The 24402-nt window shown below is 42.7% G+C and overlaps 2 protein-coding genes across 2 annotated transcripts in view; one reads left to right on the top strand and one right to left on the bottom strand.

The window, feature by feature from the left end:
* The window catches only part of ubr1 (ubiquitin protein ligase E3 component n-recognin 1), a 64690-nt gene extending 63341 nt beyond the window's left edge, over positions 1-1349 (top strand). Inside the window, exons 46-47 of the mRNA XM_063202890.1 lie at positions 135-236; positions 446-1349. Coding sequence (XP_063058960.1) covers positions 135-236; positions 446-587 — 244 coding nt within the window. The 3' untranslated portion in view covers positions 588-1349. The remainder of the gene's footprint in view (positions 1-134; positions 237-445) is intronic.
* A 411-nt stretch (positions 1350-1760) lies between these two features.
* Positions 1761-22738, bottom strand: LOC134452485 (basal body-orientation factor 1-like). The gene is made up of 13 exons (XM_063202889.1): positions 22646-22738; positions 21282-21534; positions 17908-17973; positions 14542-14685; positions 14272-14352; positions 12933-13003; positions 12395-12539; positions 10722-10808; positions 8933-9198; positions 8281-8421; positions 7374-7478; positions 4546-4620; positions 1761-2062 (listed from the first exon to the last, which is right to left on the bottom strand). The coding sequence occupies exons 1-13, from the start codon at positions 22684-22686 to the stop codon at positions 1972-1974; spliced, it is 1566 nt and encodes a 521-aa protein (XP_063058959.1). The 5' UTR covers positions 22687-22738; the 3' UTR covers positions 1761-1971.
* Between the last annotated feature and the right edge of the window lie 1664 nt (positions 22739-24402).

The raw sequence follows: 24402 nt of genomic DNA, 5'->3' as shown, positions 1-24402 counted from the left end.
CCCAGGTTCGATTCTGTCATTTGCCAATCCTTTCCCGTCTCTCACTCCCAACTCACTTCCTGTCTCTCCTCCACTCGAAAAATAATAAAAGGCTTAAAGAAATGTTATTTTTTTTCTTTCTTCTGTGTGTACAGGGTGAGAGAGTGCGAGGTAGTCCTCATGGGCAGCAAGACGCGTGGGACCACCTATCCCGCCCCATACCTAGATGACTACGGGGAGACGGACCCACAGCTAAAGTAAGTAGATACACTTGAAAAAGGATCTGTAAAACAAACCACTTTTTACCCCGTGGTCATGTATGCTCAGCAGTTTGGAACGCGGTTTGGTTACTTGTGTGGTTTTACTGTTGTTGCTTTTGGAGCGTAACCCAGTAGTGGTGCACGTTGCAAGGTTTTGGTGACTTGTTTTCATGTTGTTGCTGTTGTTGTCATTGTTGTTTGCGTAGCCGTGGCAACCCTCTGCATCTGTGTCCGGAGCGCTACACCAAGCTGCAGTACCTGTGGCTACAGCACTGCATCCCCGAGGAGATCGCGCGCAGCCTCGAGGTGCTCAACGTCATGTTCGCCTTCGAGTGGCACACGCTCTAGCCTATCAGAGCCCAGCAAATGCCCAAAGACTGTGACAGTGAAAGTGGGAGGGGCCACGATGTGTGACGGCAGAGATGAAGACCTAAAAGGGAATTGATAATTCCTTAAAAAAACCTTTTGAAGTAAGCAAAAGGGTTGTTTGATTGTGTATATTAGTTTCTATACCTTCACTTAATCACACAACAACAAACACTTCTCTGACGGGACAAACGGAATCGCAGTTTTGTCAAACTTTTGTGATATTTTAATAAAACTGCAAAAACAACAACAAAACCAGGAGCCATTTTAGTCTACACGCAGTCTTGTTCTCCCTTTTGTTCAGAAACACTGAAGACAGCTGATGACCAGCCATTTTAGTCAAAAGACGTGCAAAATGTAGAGAAAGAAGCAAAGCTATCTTTTTTTTTTTGGAAAAGGAATGGAATGGTTGCTGGGATGTGATACACTTGATGAAGTGTACAAACTTTGGTTCATAAGGTCTCAAAGATATTTCGATTAGCATATTACACAGGAATGCCACTGACGCAAGCAGGGGGAAACAAATAGAAAACATATTGCATCAAGTAAATTATGCTGTCTTTGAATCGTAAACATTCAGAATATGCATTTGAAATCAATAATCCTTTAAATGCACTATTACTACGCCAACAGTCACATACCTCTGCACAGGAACTATGTAATGCATATCTTCATTTGCTACTGTACTGCTTCAAAGTGCAATTACCATTCTATTCTAAATAATAAAATTATTTCATGAAATCATTTTCTGTGTCATGATACTTAAACTCATTAATACATCCTTTAGAAAAGCAATGACGTTTTTTTTCAGGATTCTGTTCATTAAGGGTATTGAAATTCAAATTAGTCATTGCATATTTCAAATTAAACATGAACAGCTTTATAAGCTAGATATGGAGATGCATACAGTCTACACAGAGACACACTGGATACAATTAAAAACAAACAAACAAACAAAAGATTCTCACAAGTCACACAAACCGATATTTTTTTTCCCTGGGGTAAAATCGTAAATTCAATGGGTTCATAAACAGAAAGGGTGCTACTCATGTTAATAAATATGCAAATTATATTGATATAAAGAAGGCCTCAGGAGAAATGTGGGGATGGAACAAGTGGCATCGTGCTTGTAACAGAGGGACAATACATCATACGTAACAGATAGAATTTATTTTTTTGATTGGTTGAGTTCATAGAGCTTTTTAGATCATTTAGCTTTAGCAGTATCCTCCAAACATTAATGAAAGCACATTTGCAAGGGAAGCAACCAGGTGATTGCCAGTGTAACGATGCTGCCATGGTGATGTAGAATGTAGAATGTTGACTTGAGAAGGTTCTGGAATGGTGAGTCCTGGGTCACCACCAATCAGGCAGTGGGCACTTCTGGCTGAGTGGCGGTGAGGTTGGGCACTGGAGCCTGGGTGATGAAAGTGTGCTGGACAAACTCCTCGGTCACTCTGCAAACGGACATTTGACTTTTATTACAAAATTAAAAGGTTACCTCACCCCCGGGAGGAGAAAAGAAAAGGGCAATGACGCTGGACAGATGGCTTCTTCTGTTGCCAAACTGGTTTTACTTAATAACGTTGAGTTACAGTCACAAAATTAACACATTACATCTCTTGGCTGATGCATACTCTGTCATGTGTTTAAATGTATTTTCTCTACATTTAGTGTGTCAACATCTGTATAACTTTAAGCCTAACCAAATATACACTTTACATCACTGTCATAGCAAAGCTGAATGATTCAAATGTAGCACACAACCCAGCTCTGCCTCTGCTTGCTGAGCTGACTGGTTCGATGGATTCTACAGAACGGAGTCAAACGGGGAAGCACTGCCAGACCCTCGAGGGGCCAGTTTACCAACCAGGCTTTGTTGACCCTCAAGAGGCCAGTTTAGGGACTGTTCGTTATTTATTTAAGGGGCCGTCGGAAGATTGACATAGGGCTTCAAAAAAAATCGCTTGACCCTCCCCCTCATGTATACGAAAAATACATGACCCTCCCTCTAACGGCGAAAATTGTTCGATGACCCTCCCCCACACACTTCATCGAGTTTTAGACTGCAAAACATTTTCTTTTCACATAAAGCGTTGCATGACAACGCTAGTCTTTAAAGCCAACGCCATTGTTAAGGTATCTTGAACACTAGACTTCACGAAGGCGGTGGCGATTTCAGTACTGACAAACGTTATTTGGCTTTAGACACAATACTAAAACAAAACAAACAAATAACAACTCCTTATTCATGATTATATCAAACATGGAAAGTATTGGATAGGATACCTTTATTTGAAATGCATCTAGTGGGCACGCCAAAAGGCAGAACATATGCAGACCATTCAACAAAGCATAATGGGTAAAAGCTATCCATGATTTTGGTGTAACGTCAAAACTGTACGTGAGCCCGCAGCATGGTTGCTATGGCCACTTGGAGACCCCACGTCATTTTGCCGTAAAGCAAGGAAGAGAGACAGCGAGCGAGAGAGCTCTGAATTGAATTGAGAGAGAGATCGAGAGACCGAGAGAGAGAGAGAGAGAGAGAAAGAAAGAGAGAGAGAGCGACATCGAGAGAGAGAGAGCGAGAGAGAGAGAGAGAGAGAGATATATATATATATATTAATGAATCTAGGCACACACACAAAAAAATGAATGACCCTCCCCTTTAGATCAAAAAATGTTGGTTGACCCTCCCCTCAACACAGGAAAAAATGGCATGACCCTCCCCCATATTCTTCCGGTGACCCCGAAAATAAATAACGAACAGTCCCTTACCAGGCTTTGTTGACCCCACCTCTGAGGATATTCAGTCTATGAAGTCATTTTCAGATCAATCTCCGTCTCCAAGCCTGATGTGACAGACAGCCCAAGCTAAGATTGATCTACAGTAGTCGTCTACTGCATGGGCCATGGGACAATATACGATACATAAGGGAAGGGAGATGCCAGTTTTGGGACTTAACCTTTGGTTTAAGTTTACAGCAGCTTATAGACGGTCTTCGCAGGATGTTTTGTCTGGCTTGCCTTGCGTATGAATAATGGCACTGAGAATAATCAAAATGACATGGTTGGAAGCAACAATTGAACTTGGCACGGCACAAACAATTGCACACGTTACGTCGTTCGGAAGCATTGTTGTGAATGAAGGCATGCGTGGCATGAGCCAATGCGAGATCTGTCAGACGGCTCTTGTTTTGTCTAGTCAGACCGTGGCGCCTATAGGGTGGAGTACTACACATCGCCACGGCACATGGGGGCAAAGAGCTTCCCAGGGGCCCACTGAGGACCATGTTGGGCACGGGTGGGGTGGGTCCCCCACAATTATTGACTTCCAAGGGGCCCAGAACTGAAGCAGTCAGCGTTTCAGACGCGGAGTGAGGAATTCAAACTACAGTATAGTAGTTCCTCCCGTCCTTCCTTGTTGCTTGTGGTCACTTGACAGATAGACATGCCATGCACAGGCAGCGCACAGTTTTTATGTTTTACATTTTACGTTTTCAATGGGGGTTTTTACTTATTTTTTCATGTTTTTATGTTATGTTGGATGCTGTGTTTGTGAATGACTGCTGTATGTAATGCAGTGATTGTTTGAAACCCAAGAAATGTCCCCCTGGGGACAATAAAATACAATCTACACTACTAGACTCTTGCCTTGGCGTCACCCCGCCTCCGTGGAGGAAACAAAAACATTCCCTGCTGTCAACCTCAGCAAGGCATCCTTTGGGGGCGTTCTCCCTATTCCACATCTCAATTGCAAATGGGAAAATGACCTTTAAATTGGACTTTTACAGGATATATTGAATAATACTTCAATCAATGACGTCAAACCTTGCATCGTGAGACCAAAAGCAACAGAAAGGGACGCAAGGAAATAGTTTGAATAACACCCATAGGCTACTGTTCTGTAGTTTGTAACATGGGCGGAGATCTTACTTACCCTGAGCCCCTGCTCTGTGGTTCCTGTTCACTTGAGGCGGTCAGGGATAGGGCTGACTTCTTGCTGTGGATTTTGCTGAGCAGATCAGGTACACATTAGTAATGACGCTCATTACATTACATTACATTACATTGCATTTGGTAAACAAAACGGCTTTAAAATACACTGAAGTACTGTACAGTGATGAGCAATGTACTGTATATTACATTACTGCACGACAGAGTTAAAAGACAGCGGTGGCGTACATCAGATATGAATAAGGTCCTCCGCACAGCGGTTCTGACAGCACTGTGGAGTACAATTTCAGTTATCCCTGCATTCTGGCGCAGACGTGCTATAAACAGAAATGGCCAATTTTTTTTGTTGTCTTTTTTTACTTTATTTGATAGGACAGTGTGAGAGGTGGACAGGAAGCCAATTGGACAGGAAGCGAATTGTGAGAGAGACGGGGAGGGGTCGGCAAAGGACCCGGGCCGGGAATCAAACCCGGGTCAGCTGCATGGCAGGCGAGTGCCATACTGGTTGGCCACGGCAGGGCCAGGAATGGCCAATTTCATCACAGTAGAGCATGGATAATCAACGGGTGGACAGACAAAATAGAACTCGGCCGTAATTGGCAGCCAACATCTGCGGACATCTAAGGACATTGGCGCCGGTGTGTGTGGTTGTGTTGAAAACGGTGGAATCGAACATTGGCAGAGCAGTGCTCCGCACTTTGTCGGAACTGATGTGTGAAGGCCCTTACAGCTACTCTGCCATATAGTGGTATTAGTGGTACAACAGCTGTAGCGAAGGCCCTAAGACACAGTTAAGAAACTGATGTTGTGATTTTGTCAATTCATTTGCACTATGAAATGCTTTGCTCTGTAATTTTTCTAAATGACAATTTCCTGACAAACTGTGTGGCATAAATGTGTCATGTCTAATTTCGCAAAAGTGAGCAAACCCTTTGCATTGCTCATTCTATTAGATCTTTTCAAGTGCCAATTACACACAAGTGAAAGTTGGCCATGCTTCAGGGTAATCAGCGTATACCCCTCTTTGCAAGTGTAGATTTTCCTCCCCTCTGAAAATACCTACACATTATTGTCTAAATAACAGGCTACAAAACACAGAGTCTCCACGGTGTCGTAGTAACACGTTGCCAGGCACCAAAAATAACCAAAACAAGAGTAATCTCACTCTGGACTTGACCCTCATTCTGCCCAACCGAATTCCCCACCCTAGGCACTCTTCCACACAACATCAAGCTCATTAAAGCCACATTAGGTGGCTGTTTTCGACATAAAAATGTTTCCAAAAATGGTTTCAGTGATTCACCAACTTGTAACAGGGGGAAAGGCACTCCTAAATTCCCTGTGCTGGTCTCCATCATGGGGTATAATTGCACTAATTAAGTTTGGAGGGAGCACTGCAGGCAGTTTCTCTGCAGTGAGGGCAGTTTCTCAGGGAATCACCCTCCACTCTCCACTTCCAAGACACTGGGACATGCAGTAAACCTACACCGTTTTGCTTTAACTCACAATGCACACTACACTGAGCGTGTCTTTATGTTTAACAATGAAGTCTGATTCCTCGACTTTCCACTTCCAACCCAATGGGACATACTGTAAACTACATTCTTTTTCTTTAGCCCCCGATGCACACTACATTGTGTCCTGATTAAATGGTGTGTGATGTCCACTGCTGTTGACATGTTGTCCTTACTGTTCATCCAGAAAACAGCTCTCCTCTTCCAACACCTTGGGACAAACACTACACTGTTGCCTCAACCAGGTGTATATGATTAACTGTAATCAGTGCTTGAAGTGGAAAACAAAGAGGTGCAGGAACCCTAATCGTCCGAAAATACCATCCAAAAAGAAGTGCAGGAACCCTGATTTTCCGACAGTGTCATCAGTACCAAATCAGTGCAAGTCACGTTTTTGTAGGCCTATTGCCTGCACACATTTAAAACAAAAACTTGTTTTGAACTTACTCTGAAGATGAAAATTATGAGGAAGGGGAACTGGATTCTCCTGGGACCCCCCAACCCACACACACACACACACACACACACACACACACACACACATACACACACACATACACACACACACACACACACACACGCACACACACACACTTCAAGCACTGATTGTAATTCAAAGTTGTACACGGCTTGACTTGTGTGTATACAGCGAAGACCTTACTGTCCGTCTCACTGCAGCATTTTCCCTTCTCTTCCACACTGTACCTTTCCGACACATTGGGACAAAAACTACCTAGTGTTGCTTTAATCCACATGCCCAGTTGTATATTCCCTACATTCAAAGGGGTGGGGTGAAGTTGTAGGCATTGTGTGTGTGTGTGTGTGCCAGGGGCCCCCTGATTGCCCAAAAGAGAAAAAATGCTGAATTGGGACAAGACGCAATATTGAACAATTAATCCACCCTGTTGAGTACAGTTGGCAGACATGTTATCATGAATTTCTAGCTCGTAATTATGACACTGTCTACGTACATTTCTCACAAAATTTGCCTTCTGGGGGGCCCCCACAGCAACCTGTAGCCTAGGGCAGTGTTTCCCAACCAGGGGTACGTGTACGACTAGGGGTACACGAGCACACTGCAGGGGGTACTTGGAAAATTTTTATTATTATAACCAATGTATGGAACAGTCACATCAGGACAGAGAAAGCAATATAGAAAATGAATTAGGGGGTACTCATGGCACAACTAAGAGGCTTAGGGGGTACGCGAGACAAAAAAGGTTGGGAAACACTGGCCTAGGGGCCCGCGCGGGCCATCTTAATCCAGCCCTGTGTGTGTTGTGTGTGAACTCTTCACCTGTGTTTCTGGCTGTTCATCCTGGAGAAGAGCAGTCTGAGCACCTTCTCCTTCTGCTCCCAGGTCAGCTGAGAGATGTCCACCTTCTCACTCGGCATGTTAGTCCTTCAAATAAAGTCATTCAAATTCAGAAGGTCTGAAGCTCGCACTCAGAAAAAAACTAAGAGAGATGCTCATGAAAAAGTGTGGTTTTAATTATCTCACATATGCCGTGCTATTTACAAAAGAGCAAACGTTTCGGGTGCACCGAGGATGGAGGCAACCGAAACGTTTGCACTTTTGTAAATAGTATGGCATATGTGAGATCACATTTGAATTACTCTATATGCAAAGGTCACGCACCACCACATAACTCCAGTAACCTTGAAAGACGCAGGCCCTATCTTTGATTACATCCTTCAAATAAAACACAATGTGGATGTTTGTTGGTCACTCACATGCATACAAATACTGTGGAGTATGGCTGGTGGCTTAGTTGCAATGAAATTTCAGTAAATAAAAAAATAATGTGGTGTAAATAGAACACAAAATACTGATGCCATTGCGAAAACAATGTTAAACAGGATAATTTGAAGCCTGTGTATGAAATGAATTAAATAAATCCAAAGTGATATGACATGATGTGATATGACATGATGTGATATGACATGATGTGATGTGATATGATAGAGTAGAGTAGAGTAGCGCTTCCTGTACCGATTACTTGGATTTATTTAATTCATTTCATACACAGGCTTCAAATGATCCTGTTTAACATTGTTCTCACAATGGCATCAGTATTTTGTGTTCTATTTACACCACATTTGTGAAGCAATCAATTTTTGATATGATTTGAGAATGCAATTTGTTGCAGATTATACTGTATGTTGCCCGTCAAATCTGCTAGTCTGCTTGCGTCTCTACACACCACTTCTCGGCCTCCTCCAGGTCGGCAAAGACGCTGTTGGTGCTGTTGGGCTTCCTGCTGAAGGTGCGTATGCGTGGATACTCCTCTTTCCCCAGCCGCGCCTCACTCATCCTCCGCTTGTAGGCCTCAAGCGCTTCCTGCCTGAAGGGGTTGTAAAAAAATGACCATTTGAACTTAATGCAAAACATACAAAATCTATTCATTACCCTTTGGCGCCTGGAGCAACATATACGCTGCATTCAGGCTCTTGAGATTTGCGTTGTTTCATTACAAATGTGGGTATGCTGGAGCTGAATGAACACATTGTGTGCATTCCAATATGTGACCTTGCATCCTCCACTTGTGCTTGTGGAACAGGAAGTAATACGTCGTGATGGCATTAAAAATGGCTATTTCTGGAAATTCAAAATGGCAGACCATGGAGAAGAGCCACCCTTTATGTATGAAAAGTGCCATTTTTCCAGTCATAATAGGTGGTGTTAAGTATTCATGAAAAAGGTAACATTAGTGAATGGGTAACATGAATTCTGGAAATAAACATCTAAAAATCTTACACAGTGTACCTTTAAGGGTTGAATAAACTCTAAATCGACTGGGACCCTACTATATTCTCAGAATATATGTACGTATATCATCAACCAGTGTTGGTCACCTGTAGAGGAGGCGGTTCGCCAGGATCTCCTTCTTGACCTGCTCGAGGGCGCCGTGGAAGAAGAGCTCCAGCTCGGTGCGCTGCTGCAGGAGGGTCTGGGAGAGGCGTTTGTGGCGCGCCAGCTCCCGCTCCTGGTGGCCCACCAGCTTCTGGGCCTTCTCCAGCTCGCTCAGGTTGCTCTGGGAGGTGACCAGCGTCCGCTGCTCCATGGCGATCTTCTCCCGCTCAAACTGGCTCGTCATCACCTGCAGCGCGCGCTCCAGCACCTTTTTTTTTTTTTACAAACATTTATTTATTTAAGTTTTTTAGTTTTCAACACAAAGGCAAGGCAAGGCAAGGCAAGTTTATTTATATAGCGCATTTCATACACAGGTGCAACTCAATGTGCTTCACAAAGTTAACAAATGTAAATGAAAGGAAACAGGGAAGAAAGAAGGAAATGAATTAGAGTCAAAAAGCATTTAAAAACATTAAGATAAAACATAAGGTAAAAATAATAATAAAATAAAATAAAATGAAACAAATTAAATAAAAAATAAAAATAATAAGAATAAGTAATTTAAGCTAGGGGAAAGCATCTGAGAACAGCTTTGTCTTGAGTCTAGATTTAAAGCTATCAATAGTGGGTGCATTTTTTATGTCATCTGGAAGCTGGTTCCAAAGCTTTGAAGCATAGAAGCTAAAGGCTGCCTCACAAACACAGCCCCAAATCCAAGGCACATACAAAACAAATAAACAAGCAAATACAAAATAAATGAATACATTTCAGATCCCCACCGCATCCCAGCCCTCCACTACATCATTATTATCTTCTACAAAGACCCTAACTACACTCACCGGCCACTACATTAGGAACACCTATTACAACTGCTCAATGAGGCAAATTTCTGATTAGCCAATCACATGGTGGCAACTCAATGCATTTTTGCATGTAGACATGGTTGAGATGATCTGATGCAGTTCAAACCGAGCATCACAATAGGGAAGAAAGGTTATTTAAATTACTTAGAACATGGCATGGCTGTCAAGCTGAAAGGGCTTGATTTGAGTATTTCAGAAAATACTGATCTACTGGGACATTAACATACAACCATCTCTAGGGTTTACAAAGAATGGTACGAAAAAGAAAAAAAAATTGAGTGAGCAGCGATTATGTGGGCAAAAATGCCTTGTTGATGGCAGAGGTCAGAGGAAAATGGCCAGACTGATTTGAGCTGATATAAACATTAAGTCCAATAGCCACTCATTACAACCGAGGTATGCATAAGATAATCCCTGATTACACAGGACATCAAGTCTTGAGGCAATTGGGCAATAGCAGCAGAAAACCACATTTGGTGCCCCTCCTGTCAGCTAAGAACAGGAAAATGTGGCAACAATTTGGACAGGCTCACCATAAACGACACTAGAAGATCGGGAAAATGTTGCCTGGTCTGATGAGTCTTGATATCAATGGTGAGAATTTGTCGTCAACAACATGAAAAGATGGGTCAACCCTGCCTTACATCAACGTTTCAGGCTGAGAATATAATGGCATAAAGATATTTTCTTAGCACAATTTGGGCCAATTAGTACCAATTTATCTGTTAGAATGCCACTGCCTACCCGAGTATTGTTGCAGGCAGTTTAGGCATTTCTGAAGTCAAAATGGGGTCCAACCCAGCATTAGAGAGGTGTTCCTAATGAAGTGGCCGGTGAGTGTATATCCAAGATCCTCCAAAATGTATCTAATTTCCCTTTTGTGGTAAAACTAATTTTGTCCAAAGCAAAACAAAAACCGCTCCAGCACCTTGACTTTGGAGCGCAGGTCAAACAGCTCCTTCTTCTGGGTGGAGATCCTGCCGATGTTGTGCTGTATCATCAGCTGGTTTGTGTCCTATACAGGATGACAATCAATTATATTAGTATTATATTATTTAATTATTTATATTATATTATATTACATTATATTATATTATATTATATTATATTATATTATATTATATTATATTATATTATATTATATTATAGTATTGCTATAATACACTACGCACGTCGCACACAGAGCTGCCCTCTGCTTGCATGACAGAAAAGTTTGGTGTGAATCAGTCCCTTGTCCAGCGGTTCAAGATCAAAGAGTATTTACAACTACATCAGTGATGTACAGAATACACATGTCAGTATTGTGTACTCAATTTCAGCTTACTGGCCAATGTTACTGGACTACTGGTTATGTTAAGTTAATTGAAAAAAAGTGTGAAAGCCCATTGGGAAACTGCAACTCCCATTGTCATTGTGACACAGCACTCCACAGCACACAAGTGAACACTGCACACTGCACACAACGAAATTGCATTTATCACCTGTGCAAGGGGGCAGCCCTCAGTGGCGCCCCATGGGGAGCAGTGCGGTGGGACGGTACCATGCTCAGGGTACCTCAGTCATGGAGGAGGATGGGGGAGAGCACTGGTTGATTACTCCCCCCACCAACCTGGCGGGTCGGGAGTCGAACCGGCAACCTCTGGAATGCAAGTCTGACGCCCTAACCGCTCACCCATGAGAGCCCATAATAATTCATCTCCACCCATTTAAGAGTTATTGTGTTGAGAGGGCTGCCAGTGCACATAATATCCCAGACCCTCAGCATTCCAGGGATGTAACAATATTAATATATATCATGATTAATATATATATGATCATATCAATCATCATCAATTTGCGTCACATGTTGGTGTCATGAGTTTCAGGATGAGAATAGGCAGGAACTTATCCAACACCATCATCATCATCATCATAAGTGCAGTACCTAATGCAGCAATAGTTCAGTAAGTCCAGTAAGTCCTTGTAAGTTTGCATTGGTCAAAATTGTCTACTACTTGTAATGTACTGTAAACCGTATGCAGCAATAGTTCAGTAAGTCCTTGTAAGTTGCATTGGTCAAAAGCGTCTACTAAATGTGATGTAATGTCATGTAGTAACTCCTGTACTTTGTGCAGTAATAGTTCAGTAACTCCTGTACCTTGTGCAGCAATAGTTCAGTATCTCCTGTATCGTATGCAGCAATAGTTCAGAGTTCTCCTGTACCATGTGCAGCAATAGTTCAGTAACTCCTGTAACGTGTGCAGTAATAGTTCAGACTTCTCCTGTACTGTACCTTGTGCAGCAATAGTTCAGTATCTCCTGTATCGTATGCAGCAATAGTTCAGTAACACACCGATGGCCGTGGCTGCCACGCAGGGTACCACCCTGCCCCCAGGAGCAACTTGGGGTTAAGTATCTTGCTCAAGGACACAACGATGGACCTTGTGCAGCAATAGTTCAGTATCTCCTGTACCATATGCAGTAATAGTTCAGTATCTCTGACCATATGCAGCAATAGTTCAGTATCTCCTGTACTGTACTCCTGTACTGTACCTTGTGCAGCAATAGTTAAATAACTCCTGTACCTTGTGCAGCAATAGTTCAGTATCTCCTGCACTGTACCTTGTGCAGCAATAGTTCAGAGTTCTCCTCCTCCAGGGTTTCTCCTCTCTCCCTCAGGTGGGCCACCTCCTGTATGTGGTAGCCCAGAGCCTGATTCAGACGCACGTTCTCCTTGAACACTGAGCAAGATGCTTCATCTAGTTGTCTGTTGAAAAACAGGCGAGACATATTATTTCACCATTTCGATTTTCTGTAACACTTTCACCCATATACGTAATCTCTAAGAAGACTCGTAGTCATGCACAGATTGCGAGAACCTCTGTTCTCCTGACAGCCAGCCTTAATAGTGCCATTCCCTGTGTTAACATGACTATTTTAATTCCAAATGAATAATTCAGAATTAAATAGTTCTGTCGAGTTCCCTTTGATCTTTCATTTTACATGACGTTCTCAAAGCAGAATTAAGCTTTATTCAGAATTAAAGTGAGTTAATTCAGAATTAAAACATGTGTTTTACAGGAATTCCAATATTAAGAACGCAACTTCTGTGTATCATTACAAATCCAACGCTTGAAGTACTTGTGAGAGGTGTGCTTACACGACAGCTTCATTGTGGGCGCGCTCTGCCAACTGGGCAATCCTCTGCTCCGCCTCCTTCTCCAGCCGAACCTTATCAACCATGCAATATACAAAATCAATACACTGTAGACCCAGTCGGCAACTCTGGGCCCGCCCATGAAATAGCTTGTTTTCCCCTACATTGACTAATCAAGGGTTTCCCAAACTGAGGTGCGTGCACCCCTGGGGGTGCGCGGCCTGTCACAAGGGGTTGCGCGAGCTGAATAGAGCAATGGTGGATATGTGTGGGTTTTTTTTATCCAATATTAATGAACGTCGGGTAGTTTTAATTGTTCGATGAATTGTATGCTTGAAGGATCCATCTGCAGTGTAATTTATAACTCCTAGACTTGTAATGCAACAAGTTCCATTGTAATGATGGCAGAAAAAACGTAAGGTCGATGGGAAATGAGGATTGCCCAAAATGTGTGGCTGTGCAACATTCGCTTAGGGGGTGCGCGAACCACATTGAAATGTAAAAGGGGGTGCGTAGGGGGAAAAGTTTGGGAACCCCTGGACTAATCAATATGCCAGATGACTGGCAGTGATTGGCACCGCACGACCACGGGTGGAGCATTCGGAGGGGAAAACAATGCAGCTTAATGGGCGGGCCAGAGGAGCCCACTGGGTGAATGGTTCCTTTTTATATTTTTGAGTTTTAGAATACCTTGTATTTGTTATAGAAAATAGATTGTTATTATATTATATTTATTATATTAAAAGCCAGGCTGTCCTTGCCTTTATTGGATAGGCCAGTTTGCAAGGAAACAGGGAAGTAATGTGTGAGAGAGAGATGTGGAAGGATCAGGAAATGAGCTCAGGCTGAAATAAAACCCAAGTCCCTGGCATAATGATACGGCGCCTTAGCCGTTTAAGGCACGCCCAAGGCCAGTAGAAAGTGTTTTTTAAGGATACAGTTGACATGCTAGAAGGAGATGTCTTTTTTTAGATTATTTTTTTTGGTCTTTTCTGACAGGACATTGAGAGACTGACAGGAAATGAGTGGGGAGAGAGAGATGTCGAAGGATCGGCAAAGGACCCAACCAGGCCGCCAGCATAGCAGCCTAGTGCCCTACCGTTAGAGCCATGGCAAGGCCAAGAAAGACATGCCGTAAGCACTCTACAACTTGGGCGCATCAGTTATTATTTAGGCCTATGATCTTCACAATCCAGGGGAGTGTTTCTTAAAACCATAGTTGCTAACTACATTAGCTACTTTGTTGTTTGCAATGCAATTTCCCATTGGCATCTACCCAAGTTGCTAACTGGCTAACAACTACGCTTTCTAGAAATGCACCCCAGATGGGTTCTCAACATACCTTTTCAGTGAAAAACTTGTGCTCCATTCTCGATAGCATCTGTTGGTGTTCCCGCTCTTGTATGGTCATATTTTCTCTGATCTAAATGAAACCAGTAAAGTACTGTGACACGTCTTATGAGCTTAATCAATCTTTAAAAGGAGTATGGTGATTACAGGGCTAGTGAAGAAAAGAATGTTAGTCTGCATATTGTAGAATGGGGAATTTTAAAATCTTGCATAGAACATTCAGACACCCAAATCTTTAAATGTTAGTTTTGTCCTTACATACATTGGTAAGTTCTTGTTCCATTGCGATTTTCGTCTTGCGAAACTCCTTGATGGTCTTCAGCTCTCCCTGGATCATGCGAAACTCACTCAGTCTCTTCTTGAATTTCTCCTCCATTTCATTGATTACATCAGTGTATTCCTTAACCTAGGAGGGCAAAAAGATATACAGTATATTTATTAAACAGTGATCATGATCACTAACTTGGCAAGCCAGATTAAACATATAAATGTAAGTCTTGTATTATCGCTCAGTTCAGATAGCTCAGCCCGGCAAGTAACTTTACACTTCATTGACAATGAATCTTTCTAATCATTTCAAAAGAATGACAGAAAAATACCTCCCAGAGCCTATTTCTATGTTGGTCTTCAAAGTCCTGAGCATCCAAACTATTAGACTGGATTGTCACCCAAGAAGTACTGTATCTGTGTATGAGTACCCTGTCTTAGGGATAGACTGGCACCAAAATCCAGAACTGTGACACCCAATGGTATTTTTAAGGCAAAGTTGGCAAGCAGTCTGATTTTGTCAATTTCAATGTGCTGAAATTAAAATCTGCAATATGCCGAGCTCAATCTTGAGGCTGTTATTCCAAGTCTTAAATCAATGTCTACGTTCACTGTAAGCAGCCAGTGAAAGACTTTATATGATATTTGGACCTGAACATCAAGAAAGCAAGAACTGACGAAAGCAGAACCTCACCAACGCAAGAGCACACGAAAACAAGAGCAGGATCGTGCAAAACAAGAGAAAGTCTTTAATCAGAGTCTATGTTCACTGTAAGCAACCAGTTAAAGTAGTGTTTCTCAACGGGGGCGCTACAGTGTTTGGGAGCCCTAGGGGGGCGTTGAGAAGGACACAACTGAGTGGGGGCGGGGCTTAGTCACCATTGGGGGGCATTCGTCTATTTTATATTTCAATACTAAGGGGGCATTGGCAGGCTTATGATGAGGCCAGGGGGCGTTAGGAGGCTTATGAGGAGGTCAAGGGAGTGTTTGTTCAAAAAAGGTTGAGAACCACTGAGTTAAAGGCTTGCTATGATGTTTGGACCTGAACCTCATGAAAGCAAGAAGTGACGAAAGCAGAACCTCACCAACGCAAGAGCTCAAGAAAACAAGAGCAGGATTGTGCAAAACAAGGGCAAAACAAGGGCAAAACAAGGGCAATACAAGGGCAATACAAGGGCAAATGGGGCGTGAAAAGATACAGTACATGGTAGTACAGTAGGTACAGTACTGCAGCTGTTCCTAAGAAATGGCAACACTTCCACAGAATCAACAGCAATTAAATTGAGCTGTTTGCTTTCCTAGAGGGACAATCCTCTTTAACTCATCGGGTTGAGGTTGGTGTTGGTGTTGGTCATTGGAGCAAGGACAGCTTGGAGCGACAGAAAGTCCTGATCAAAGCCACCGCTGGCTAGATCGCTCTACTCATCAATCTGCCGGTGCACACATCAAACAGCTGATGACTGTATGTTATTACATGCGGCCAGTGCAGTGAGAAATGGTTACCAGCAAATTATAATCCAAGCTGTTGCCACCGATGTTGTGGCTCGCTTCTGTGGCGGCAGAATCTGAGGCCAGCTGAGCTGTAAAAGAGTTGGCATTGGACGAGGTTTTTTCATATCTTGCAGCCCATGCTTTCTTTTTCTTTTTTACTTATTTATAATCTGCAATTTAACTGCTGTGTAATGTCTGCTGGGACCCTCTCTGTTTACTGTTTGTTATAGTTATATTTATTGTACTGTATGTGCTTTGCAGCTGTGTGTCTTGTCCATTGTTTGTATTTGTTTTGTTTTTGATGTTGGGGGATATGCTACAAAAATTCCTATCAACTTTGTTGACATGGCAAATAAACTCTTGAACTTGAACTTGAACTTGATAAGGACAGAGCTCATTCATAAAAACACTGCAACTGTTTGGCAAGTTTCTACTTTAAGTCATGTACAGTACTGAAGGTTAAAGATGTTTGATTATTACTTATAATTTATAAGTTACATAAAAGCCAAAAAAAAGCCACAAATATCATCCAAATTAAACTGAAGAAATATGGCCAAGTGAACAGCACTGCATGACCAGAGCTTATACTGCCAATGTCAGCCAAATGAGTCTTCTGATTCTCCCTGACATGTCGAATCAATCATCAGTCTAAAAAATAAATAATTTTCAGATCAGTGCGATAGCAGTCCAAAATATTATCCAATCAGAAGCATGCAACAGCAGGACTACAGTCACAGGTTTACAATATTGCTGCATCTTGAAATTGACAAAGCTCTATATGTCATGTACTGTATGTAAGTTGTTTTACAGAATATAATGTCTGTAGTACATCCATTATGATAAATTCACTATGATAAATCATGAACCATTAATAAAAATCTAAATATATTAATGATCGTACAGTTGCACATTTTGGCAGTGCTATTCCCACATCGTCCTTTCCTTGAGTAACTAAAATTCACTATCCTAGCCACAGGTAAGATGAGGGTTGTGTCCATGTGTGCATGTCCAAGAGCTTGTGTTTTTCGCATTACATTTGAAAAGCCGGTGAAAAAAATTGTTGCGGGCCAAAAATATGTTCCAAAATAATGCTAAATTTAAACAGAAATGTCAAGATGGCTATTCCAAGTTGTTCCAGGCCAGCCCTCAAGTCAATGTAATTCTGAGATCTTATTGCAAACCACTTAAATGAAATGCGAAATCAAAAAAAAAGAAAAAACTTTTGCAAAACACATGCTTTAACTAACATGCTTTTGCTTCCTTCCTTGAACGGCTGCAAACGAAAAAAAAAAAACAGTGCTGCTAACGCGTGCAAGTTCATGAAACGTTTTTGACATTAAGGTGCAGCATGATGGTTAAAAAAAACTTTTGCTGAGTTTAAAAAAAAAAATGCTTCCAACACGTGAGGAACGGATTACTGGTATGAGTCTTCCAAACATATGTGGGCTTTAATTACAAGCTGATTTTTTTCTCCATCACCACAGTTAAAGGCTTACAAGACAGAAAATACTAGGGTTCTTTTATATTTTTTCTACACTTGTTTTGTTACTTCTTCATGTATGAACACTACATCGTTGTAATTACAGAAAGGCAAGATTGGCTCAAATCCAAAAACTATTTTGAGGGATGCAGAATGATTATACACTTTCATTCTTTTCTTTTTTTTCTCGAGCAAACAAGATGTGCCCTTTAGAACATGACAAGGTGATTTAGGAGATATTGTACAGGGCACTAATTGGCCAAATGCTCAGCTGCTCTGCATACTCACTGGCTAAGCACTTTTCCTGTTCTGTTCTGGTGCCAGACTTTTGTTTATTTATGTTGTTTTATGTTCTGAAAGCGAGTCTCGTGGCTATTTCTTGTCACTTACGATTTGGTCTTTCTCCTCCGCTGCCTTTGTTTTCTGCTGTTGAAGTTCATCTTCAAGCTCTGAAATCTGGGAAAGACACACATGATTATGAAGTGAAACAAGTGTGCAGCTTGATTGGAGTAATCAACAAACCACATACAGTACCTCTCTCACCTCCAAAATCCTTTTGGAGATCAGGCTTACCTGAGGTTTTTCCTCCTTTAATTATATAAATGAATGGCAAAGTGCATTCTTGATTTTAATCCACAGTTCATTAGTTCACTCTCTGAAATTTGGATTAAGCAGTATGCATACATCTTCGTTCTCGCTGGAGAACAGACTTGTCGTGATGGTGCCACTCCCACAGGAGAGTGGCTGTCCACGCGGTGGACTGATCATCAAAGTGGTTCACGGGATTACGTGTCTTATTGGGCAAGATCGCTGGCCGTGGTGCTGAAGTACTGCCACTGCCGAGAAATGCCTATGCAGCAAACATTCACGAGCTTGGGCAGTATCTGCACCCGCAGATATGTGTGAACTCTGAGCGGACACCCCCCTGTGGATGATGGAGAGCAATGGAGTGAGGTGATCTGAGAGGAAGCTAGGGCTAGATGCTTGACTAATCGATAGAACAGCGGAGTAGGGGAGGCGAACGGGGAGGTGGTGGGTGCGAGCGAGAAAGAAAATGTCTGACTGGAAACAGGTGAGAGGAGAATAAATGCTGGATAGTTAATTAAGGGGCGTTCCAAATTTTGTGTGCGCTGAAATTCCACCGAATGACGGCAGAGCAGAGAATGAGATGCAGCTGGTTAAATAGGCGTGCCTGTCTTTTTGCGCTGAATTCAGGCGAATGACAGTTGAGTGGAGAACAGAATGTAGAAATTAGGCTTGCCAAATTTCATTACGCTTCTCTCAAACTTTCGTTTTTTAACAAAATGTGCATTTGGGGTACCTCTGTGTAGCACTGGGTAAAAATTGTCTGAAATGCCCCATTATATACAAATCAATGGGGGGACGCAATTATATGCCCTCGTTTCTCTGGGACAAGGGAAACAGATTCATAATTGGGCCTGGGTGGTTACCATGGTCAGTTTGATTAAAGGGTTTATGAAACGAAAACAAAGTAAAGGAATTTGACCATTTCCAGGACAGATTCTGAAAGTTCTAAGCCTTGTGAATAAAATGGGATATTGTCTGGGTGATATTTTGTCCTAAAAGTCATGTTAAAACGTTCCCAAAAAGTGTTATGTTTACTTTTTTTCGCGACATGCAAATTTTATGCAAATGATATGCGTGACATAGAAGGGGAAAGTTCACCTCATTCCACCTTGTTCAGATCAATGGCGGCTAGTACCAAAACAAAGCGCAGTGTCAAGCACTGTGTTGCTGGAGGGCTGAACGGTGCCAGCTGCAAAAATGGCTACTTGACAGAAGGAATATCTTTGCACAAGTTCCATTCTGTGAAGAATGATGGAACTGTGGCCGACAAGGAGAAGGCTAAAACAAGGGCTCTGTGGATCCAATTCGAACGCAAGCACCGGCGTGGTTTTGAAGCAAGCTCGTGGTCACTGTTGTGCTCGGCACATTTCCACCCCTCGTGCTTCACCACAAATGTGGAGATCACGGGCATGGTTGGACTGAAGAGAATGCTATTGCCTCAAGCAGTTCCAACAATTGACATCGCTGGCGTGCAGACTGAAACTGCCCCTGTAACTGCTAGGGCACGAAGACAGGTGAGTGCACTGCTTTGCTTTAGGCTACTCGTTTTACCTTGTCCATCTGCTTTGTATGTTGTTTTCAGGAAAGGGTAATGCACATTACATGCCAAACCGATGCGAATGCTCTCAGGATATGCACTTTTTGTTTATTGCCATTCAACTGGTCAATAAATTGGTTTTGGGAGGATATCCGCGCTTCAGCCTCCGTGGTGCTCTCGGTCGAGGACAGCCAACTCACAGACTGGGCTACTGCTTAGCGAATAAACGGAGATACATATAGCGTAGGCCTACTTTGAAGCGTTTGATTGTTTGTTTTTAGTATTGTGGTGCACGTGTGGTTGACGTTTGGACACACCTCAGTGTCAGGCTGAGGGACACGCAACGCCTGTGACTTTGAGCACAAAAAATAATAATAATGATAAACGCTAAAAATATGTTGAGGACTCAGGCTATCTAGGGTGTTTTTCCAACAGCCTAATACCTCCGTTTTTTTCTGTAGTTGATGATATTGTTTGCACGTACATGCATTTCAATCACACTATATCGGGCAATTGAATCAAAATGCCCCCCATTTGTCAACAAATGCACACGCCACGTCATCTTTGGGTCATGGCAAAGCGCCCTTAGCAACCGTAACCATAAACAAAACGAACTGTCAGGCTATGTCAACAATCATCACTTCGCCTGTCAGTCATGTCACTTTCTGCAGATGTATCAGTGCCTCTGAAATAGATTTGTGCTGCTGTTTTTTTTTTCTCATGAGGTTGGATGTGCGGTTTTTCGACACGCTGATGTTTGTATCAGAATTTTGGTTCCTTTATAAGATGTGGGTCCATCAAATGTGTGTTGTTTTCTCAGATCGCCATACTAGCAAACCAGGGACTTTCCTCTTTGACGTCACAGCCCAGCTCATTAGTCAAACCAAATTTCACAGAATTCACACTTTGAGTTGCCATTTTCACAAGTTCCTCCAGGATGATTGGGTTCAAAGTCTCATCGATGCTATCAGAAAAAACAAGGCTTTAATGGGAATGACCGTTTGTTTTCGTTTCATAAACTCTTTAATTGTTTTGGCCATATTGCCCAGTTTATTCAAGTCGTACAACGTTTCCACCCATGAAGACCCTGTTGGGTGAAACGTACGTCTTGAATAAAATTAAAAGCGGAGCTATTTTACTGTCAGATACGCCTTTGTCCTGCACCTGGCCTAAGTGAGGTGGGATATGCATACTCTTACTCTTAAGAACACATTGCCCAGTTTAACCTGTAATACTTGTAGAAGGTGCTTGTCATGAATTGAAAGCCCAACTGGGAAACTCCAACTCCCATTGTCTTTGTGACACAGCACTCCACAGCACACAAGTGAACACTGCACACAACAAAATTGCATTTATGCCTCACCCGTGCAAGGGGGCAGTCCCCAATGGCGCCCCAAGGGAGCAGTGCAGCGCGATGGTACTATGCTCAGGGTACCTCAGACATGGAGGAGGATAAGGGGGAGCACTGGTTGATTACTCCCCCCACCAACCTGGAGGGTCAGGAGTCAAACCGGCAACCTTTGGGCTACAAGTCTGACGCCCTAACCGCTTACCCATGACTGCCCATGTAATAACAATAGAATCTGCTTCTCATGAATTGACCTGATCACTAGTTGTGGTGTGAGAGGCAGCATGTTACCCTGGCTTCTTTCTCTGATTCCTTCTTTTTCAAGAATGCGATGATGTCCACCGTCTCTTTCTCCGCCCGATACTGCTGGCAAGTCAGCTCTTCGTTGGCGCGGGCAAGTCTGTGGGCCGCCTCGCGGTACTCCAGCCGTGAGTTCTCGGTGATGCCCAGCCGGGTTTCCCAAAGGGCGGCATTCGCTCTGGCCCTCTCCAGTTCAGACTCTTTTTCCCCTTTTCCGTCTGACTTCCCATCCTTGCCACTCTTCCTACATGCAGCAAAGAGAAAAGACAATAACAACACGTCAACTTAGTGCCATAAAGTACATTGTACATTTGATCTTCCCTTTCAAAGTCTTTTTTTCTATAGCCTGCCTGAAAAAGGCCAGAATCTAGTTGTCTGCTGATGTTGCATAACCTTTTTGATGTGTTTGGGAATAAATCAAGATGTTTTTTTTATGTGAACTAACACCTGCTCTACAATGACCAGGATCTCGAAAAGGCTGAAGAAGAAAAACTACTGACCAGTCCATGGTAGTGTGAGCATTACAACTGCATGTCGAAATTGGCAAAAGTTACCCTTTAAGGTCAAGTAGGGCAGGTCAAGGTCAAACCCAGGGAAACAGAACAGACCAGCACAAAGAACAGTGCAGGTGTGCTGACAGACAGGCTATGTTTATAGTAGGTATGTTAAAAAAAAATACATTGCTTTTGCAGTGTTTTTATTTTAGCTTTAATTCATTTATTGAAACACTGTTTTATGCTTGTAGCCTATGGTTTAACCTACGGTAGCCTATCACAGAAGAGTCCAGTCAGAATGAAAAGTTATATCGAAGAGCTTGAATTTGAACTGAACAAAATATCTTGCCATGTCGCCCAGCCCAGACGAGGAGGCCTGTCAGGCAGGCAACATGACAATCTCCATGATTGAGATGCAATTGAGGCTGGGTATGAAATGCAACAATATATCCAGTGCGTATCAGACAGTCACATTCCGCTACTTTGTGTCTTCGTAGCTTCCGAAATGCACGCAAACAAACCAATGAGGTACAGTCTCGAATTACATGAAGCCTACACGTAGCCTAAGTTGTGTACTGTGCTATTGACTAGAAGTTTCAGTCCAACACCCACTATTTCACTGCACCAGTTATTATTATAATTTATGAAATGCACCAATTAGGCTATTTGCATTCGCTGCACCAAACACCTGTCAATCGATTCAAGCCTGCTGCTACTCTAGTTCTTCTCCCTCAACACATCAGGTGCCCAACATCGCGACTCTAAAACTCTTCAGTTTTCCAGAGCACTCTGCTTCGTGAATTGCAGGTTTATTCTGTATGTACCAACGACCGCATTGTGTGTTTTGTCAAAGTCACTTACGTCTTTGCTTTCTTTCCCTTTTTCCCTTTCTTCTTCATCATGGTCCGACTGGTGGAACCTTTTGTTTACACCTCAGTTACCACAGCAACGCAGGAGCGGACTGGACATTCCGTGAGTAGGCATGCTGTCACATGAAACCCTGGACTGGGGATAGCGTTTCTAAACATGGTTATTTCAATTCTCTCTAGTGTTGTTTTATTTACTGTGGTGTGCATTGTGTACTGTACAATGGGTACCAGCATCACAACAACGCCTCGAGGAGCAGAAAAATCGTGGCACTCCAGTCATGACTCATGAGCAAGTTCACAATCAAGTCGCGTCTGCAAGGATGGCTGAGTGGTGGTGCCATAGCCGTCACAAAATGAAACTGTGGGAAAATGTGATGATGACCTTGAATGATAGAACTGATACAACTTGAAAAGTGTCCCAGTGTTTTTGAGCCTCCAAAATATTGAGCTCACTCTCAATGTTTAGCTATCAAAGGTAAAAGTGAAAGTAAATTCATGGTGTAGGCCTATGTGCAGCACGCAAAAGTGCATTGCATAGCTGTTAAACCATTTACTCCAGCATACGCCTATCCAATAAGGTAGATAGACTGTGCTACTGAAAAACACTAAATTAGGCCTAATAAAATAATATTAAATATAATAATAAAAACCCACCACAAATTTGATCCAACCATCACAGAGTCAGAGTAAGACAAGTAGGCACACAGATGTAGGCCTAGGCCTGTTACATTTGGAAGGAAACAGTGTTTATTTTTATTTTCTTCTTCTTCTTCTTTTTTTAACCTACCTTTTCTTTGACACCTCTGGCTATAATTAGTTCTCAAGTTTCACTCTTTTGGAGTGAGACTTAGTCATATTGGCTCTGAAGAAAAGTAGTGAAAGTGAAGTGAAAGCCCATTGGGAAACTCCAACTCCCATTGTCATTGTGACACAGAACTCCATAGCACACACAAGTGACACATTGCACACAACACAATTGCATTTATTCCTCACCCGTGCAGGGGGACAGCCCTCAATGGCACCCCTAGGGAGCAGTTCAGCGGGATGGTACCATGCTCAGGGTACCTCAGTCATGGAGGAGGATGGGGGAGAGAACAGCTTACCCATGACTGCCCAAGTAATGTTCAGAGACCAATTTGCACTTGTTTCTTCTGTATTTCCATAGGGTCCCCTGCAGTGAGGAGAATGTTCCAAGCCAATAATAAAATTATTGCACAGACCAAGCCTAATTGGATCTGTCGGGCAGGGTAGGCTGCTATATGCATCAAAAATCACACATAAACGGTTCTATTACGACATTTGTGCACCATATATAGAGAGAAGCCATGGTAATGCCAGTGTACTAACTGACCCATAGTGTGCCCCTCATCCAATGCTTCCTCAAAAAAATGATACAGTATTTGTTTTGGCTTTTATGCCTTCATTTGAGACAGGACAGTGACAGAGAGAGACAGAAAAAGAGTGGAGACAGAGAGAGACAGGAGCAAAGGACCCCAGGCATGAACTGACCCACAGTTGCTGGCGCAAGGGCATCCCAGTCCACTCAGCCCCTTGCCTGGTTAACACCAGACCTAATCACAAGTGAGATCGAAACGATTGTATAGAACTAAAGGCAGTATGGGAGTTCCCAGGCTACTCAGCCCCTGCACACCCCTCCAATGCTTCCTTGCCGGTGTGACAGACTACCATAACAACTGGTGACCCAGATGTCAGAATCAATGGTGATTGGTCGTAAGTAAATATCACACT

This window comes from Engraulis encrasicolus, chromosome 7, assembly GCF_034702125.1.
Source record: "Engraulis encrasicolus isolate BLACKSEA-1 chromosome 7, IST_EnEncr_1.0, whole genome shotgun sequence".
Taxonomy (NCBI): Eukaryota; Metazoa; Chordata; class Actinopteri; order Clupeiformes; family Engraulidae; genus Engraulis; species Engraulis encrasicolus.
This window is presented reverse-complemented; position numbering and strand designations above follow the sequence as displayed.

Coding starts and splice junctions, on each gene's coding strand:
- LOC134452485 (XM_063202889.1), bottom strand. CDS start 22,686: ATGATGAAGAAGAAAGGGAAAAAGGGAAAGAAAGCAAAGAC. Junction 7,479..8,280: donor CTGGAGGAGGCCGAGAAGTG/GTGTGTAGAGAC, acceptor CTTTATTTGAAG/GACTAACATGCCGAGTGAGA. Junction 2,063..4,545: donor CCACAGAGCAGGGGCTCAGG/GTAAGTAAGATC, acceptor GTCCGTTTGCAG/AGTGACCGAGGAGTTTGTCC.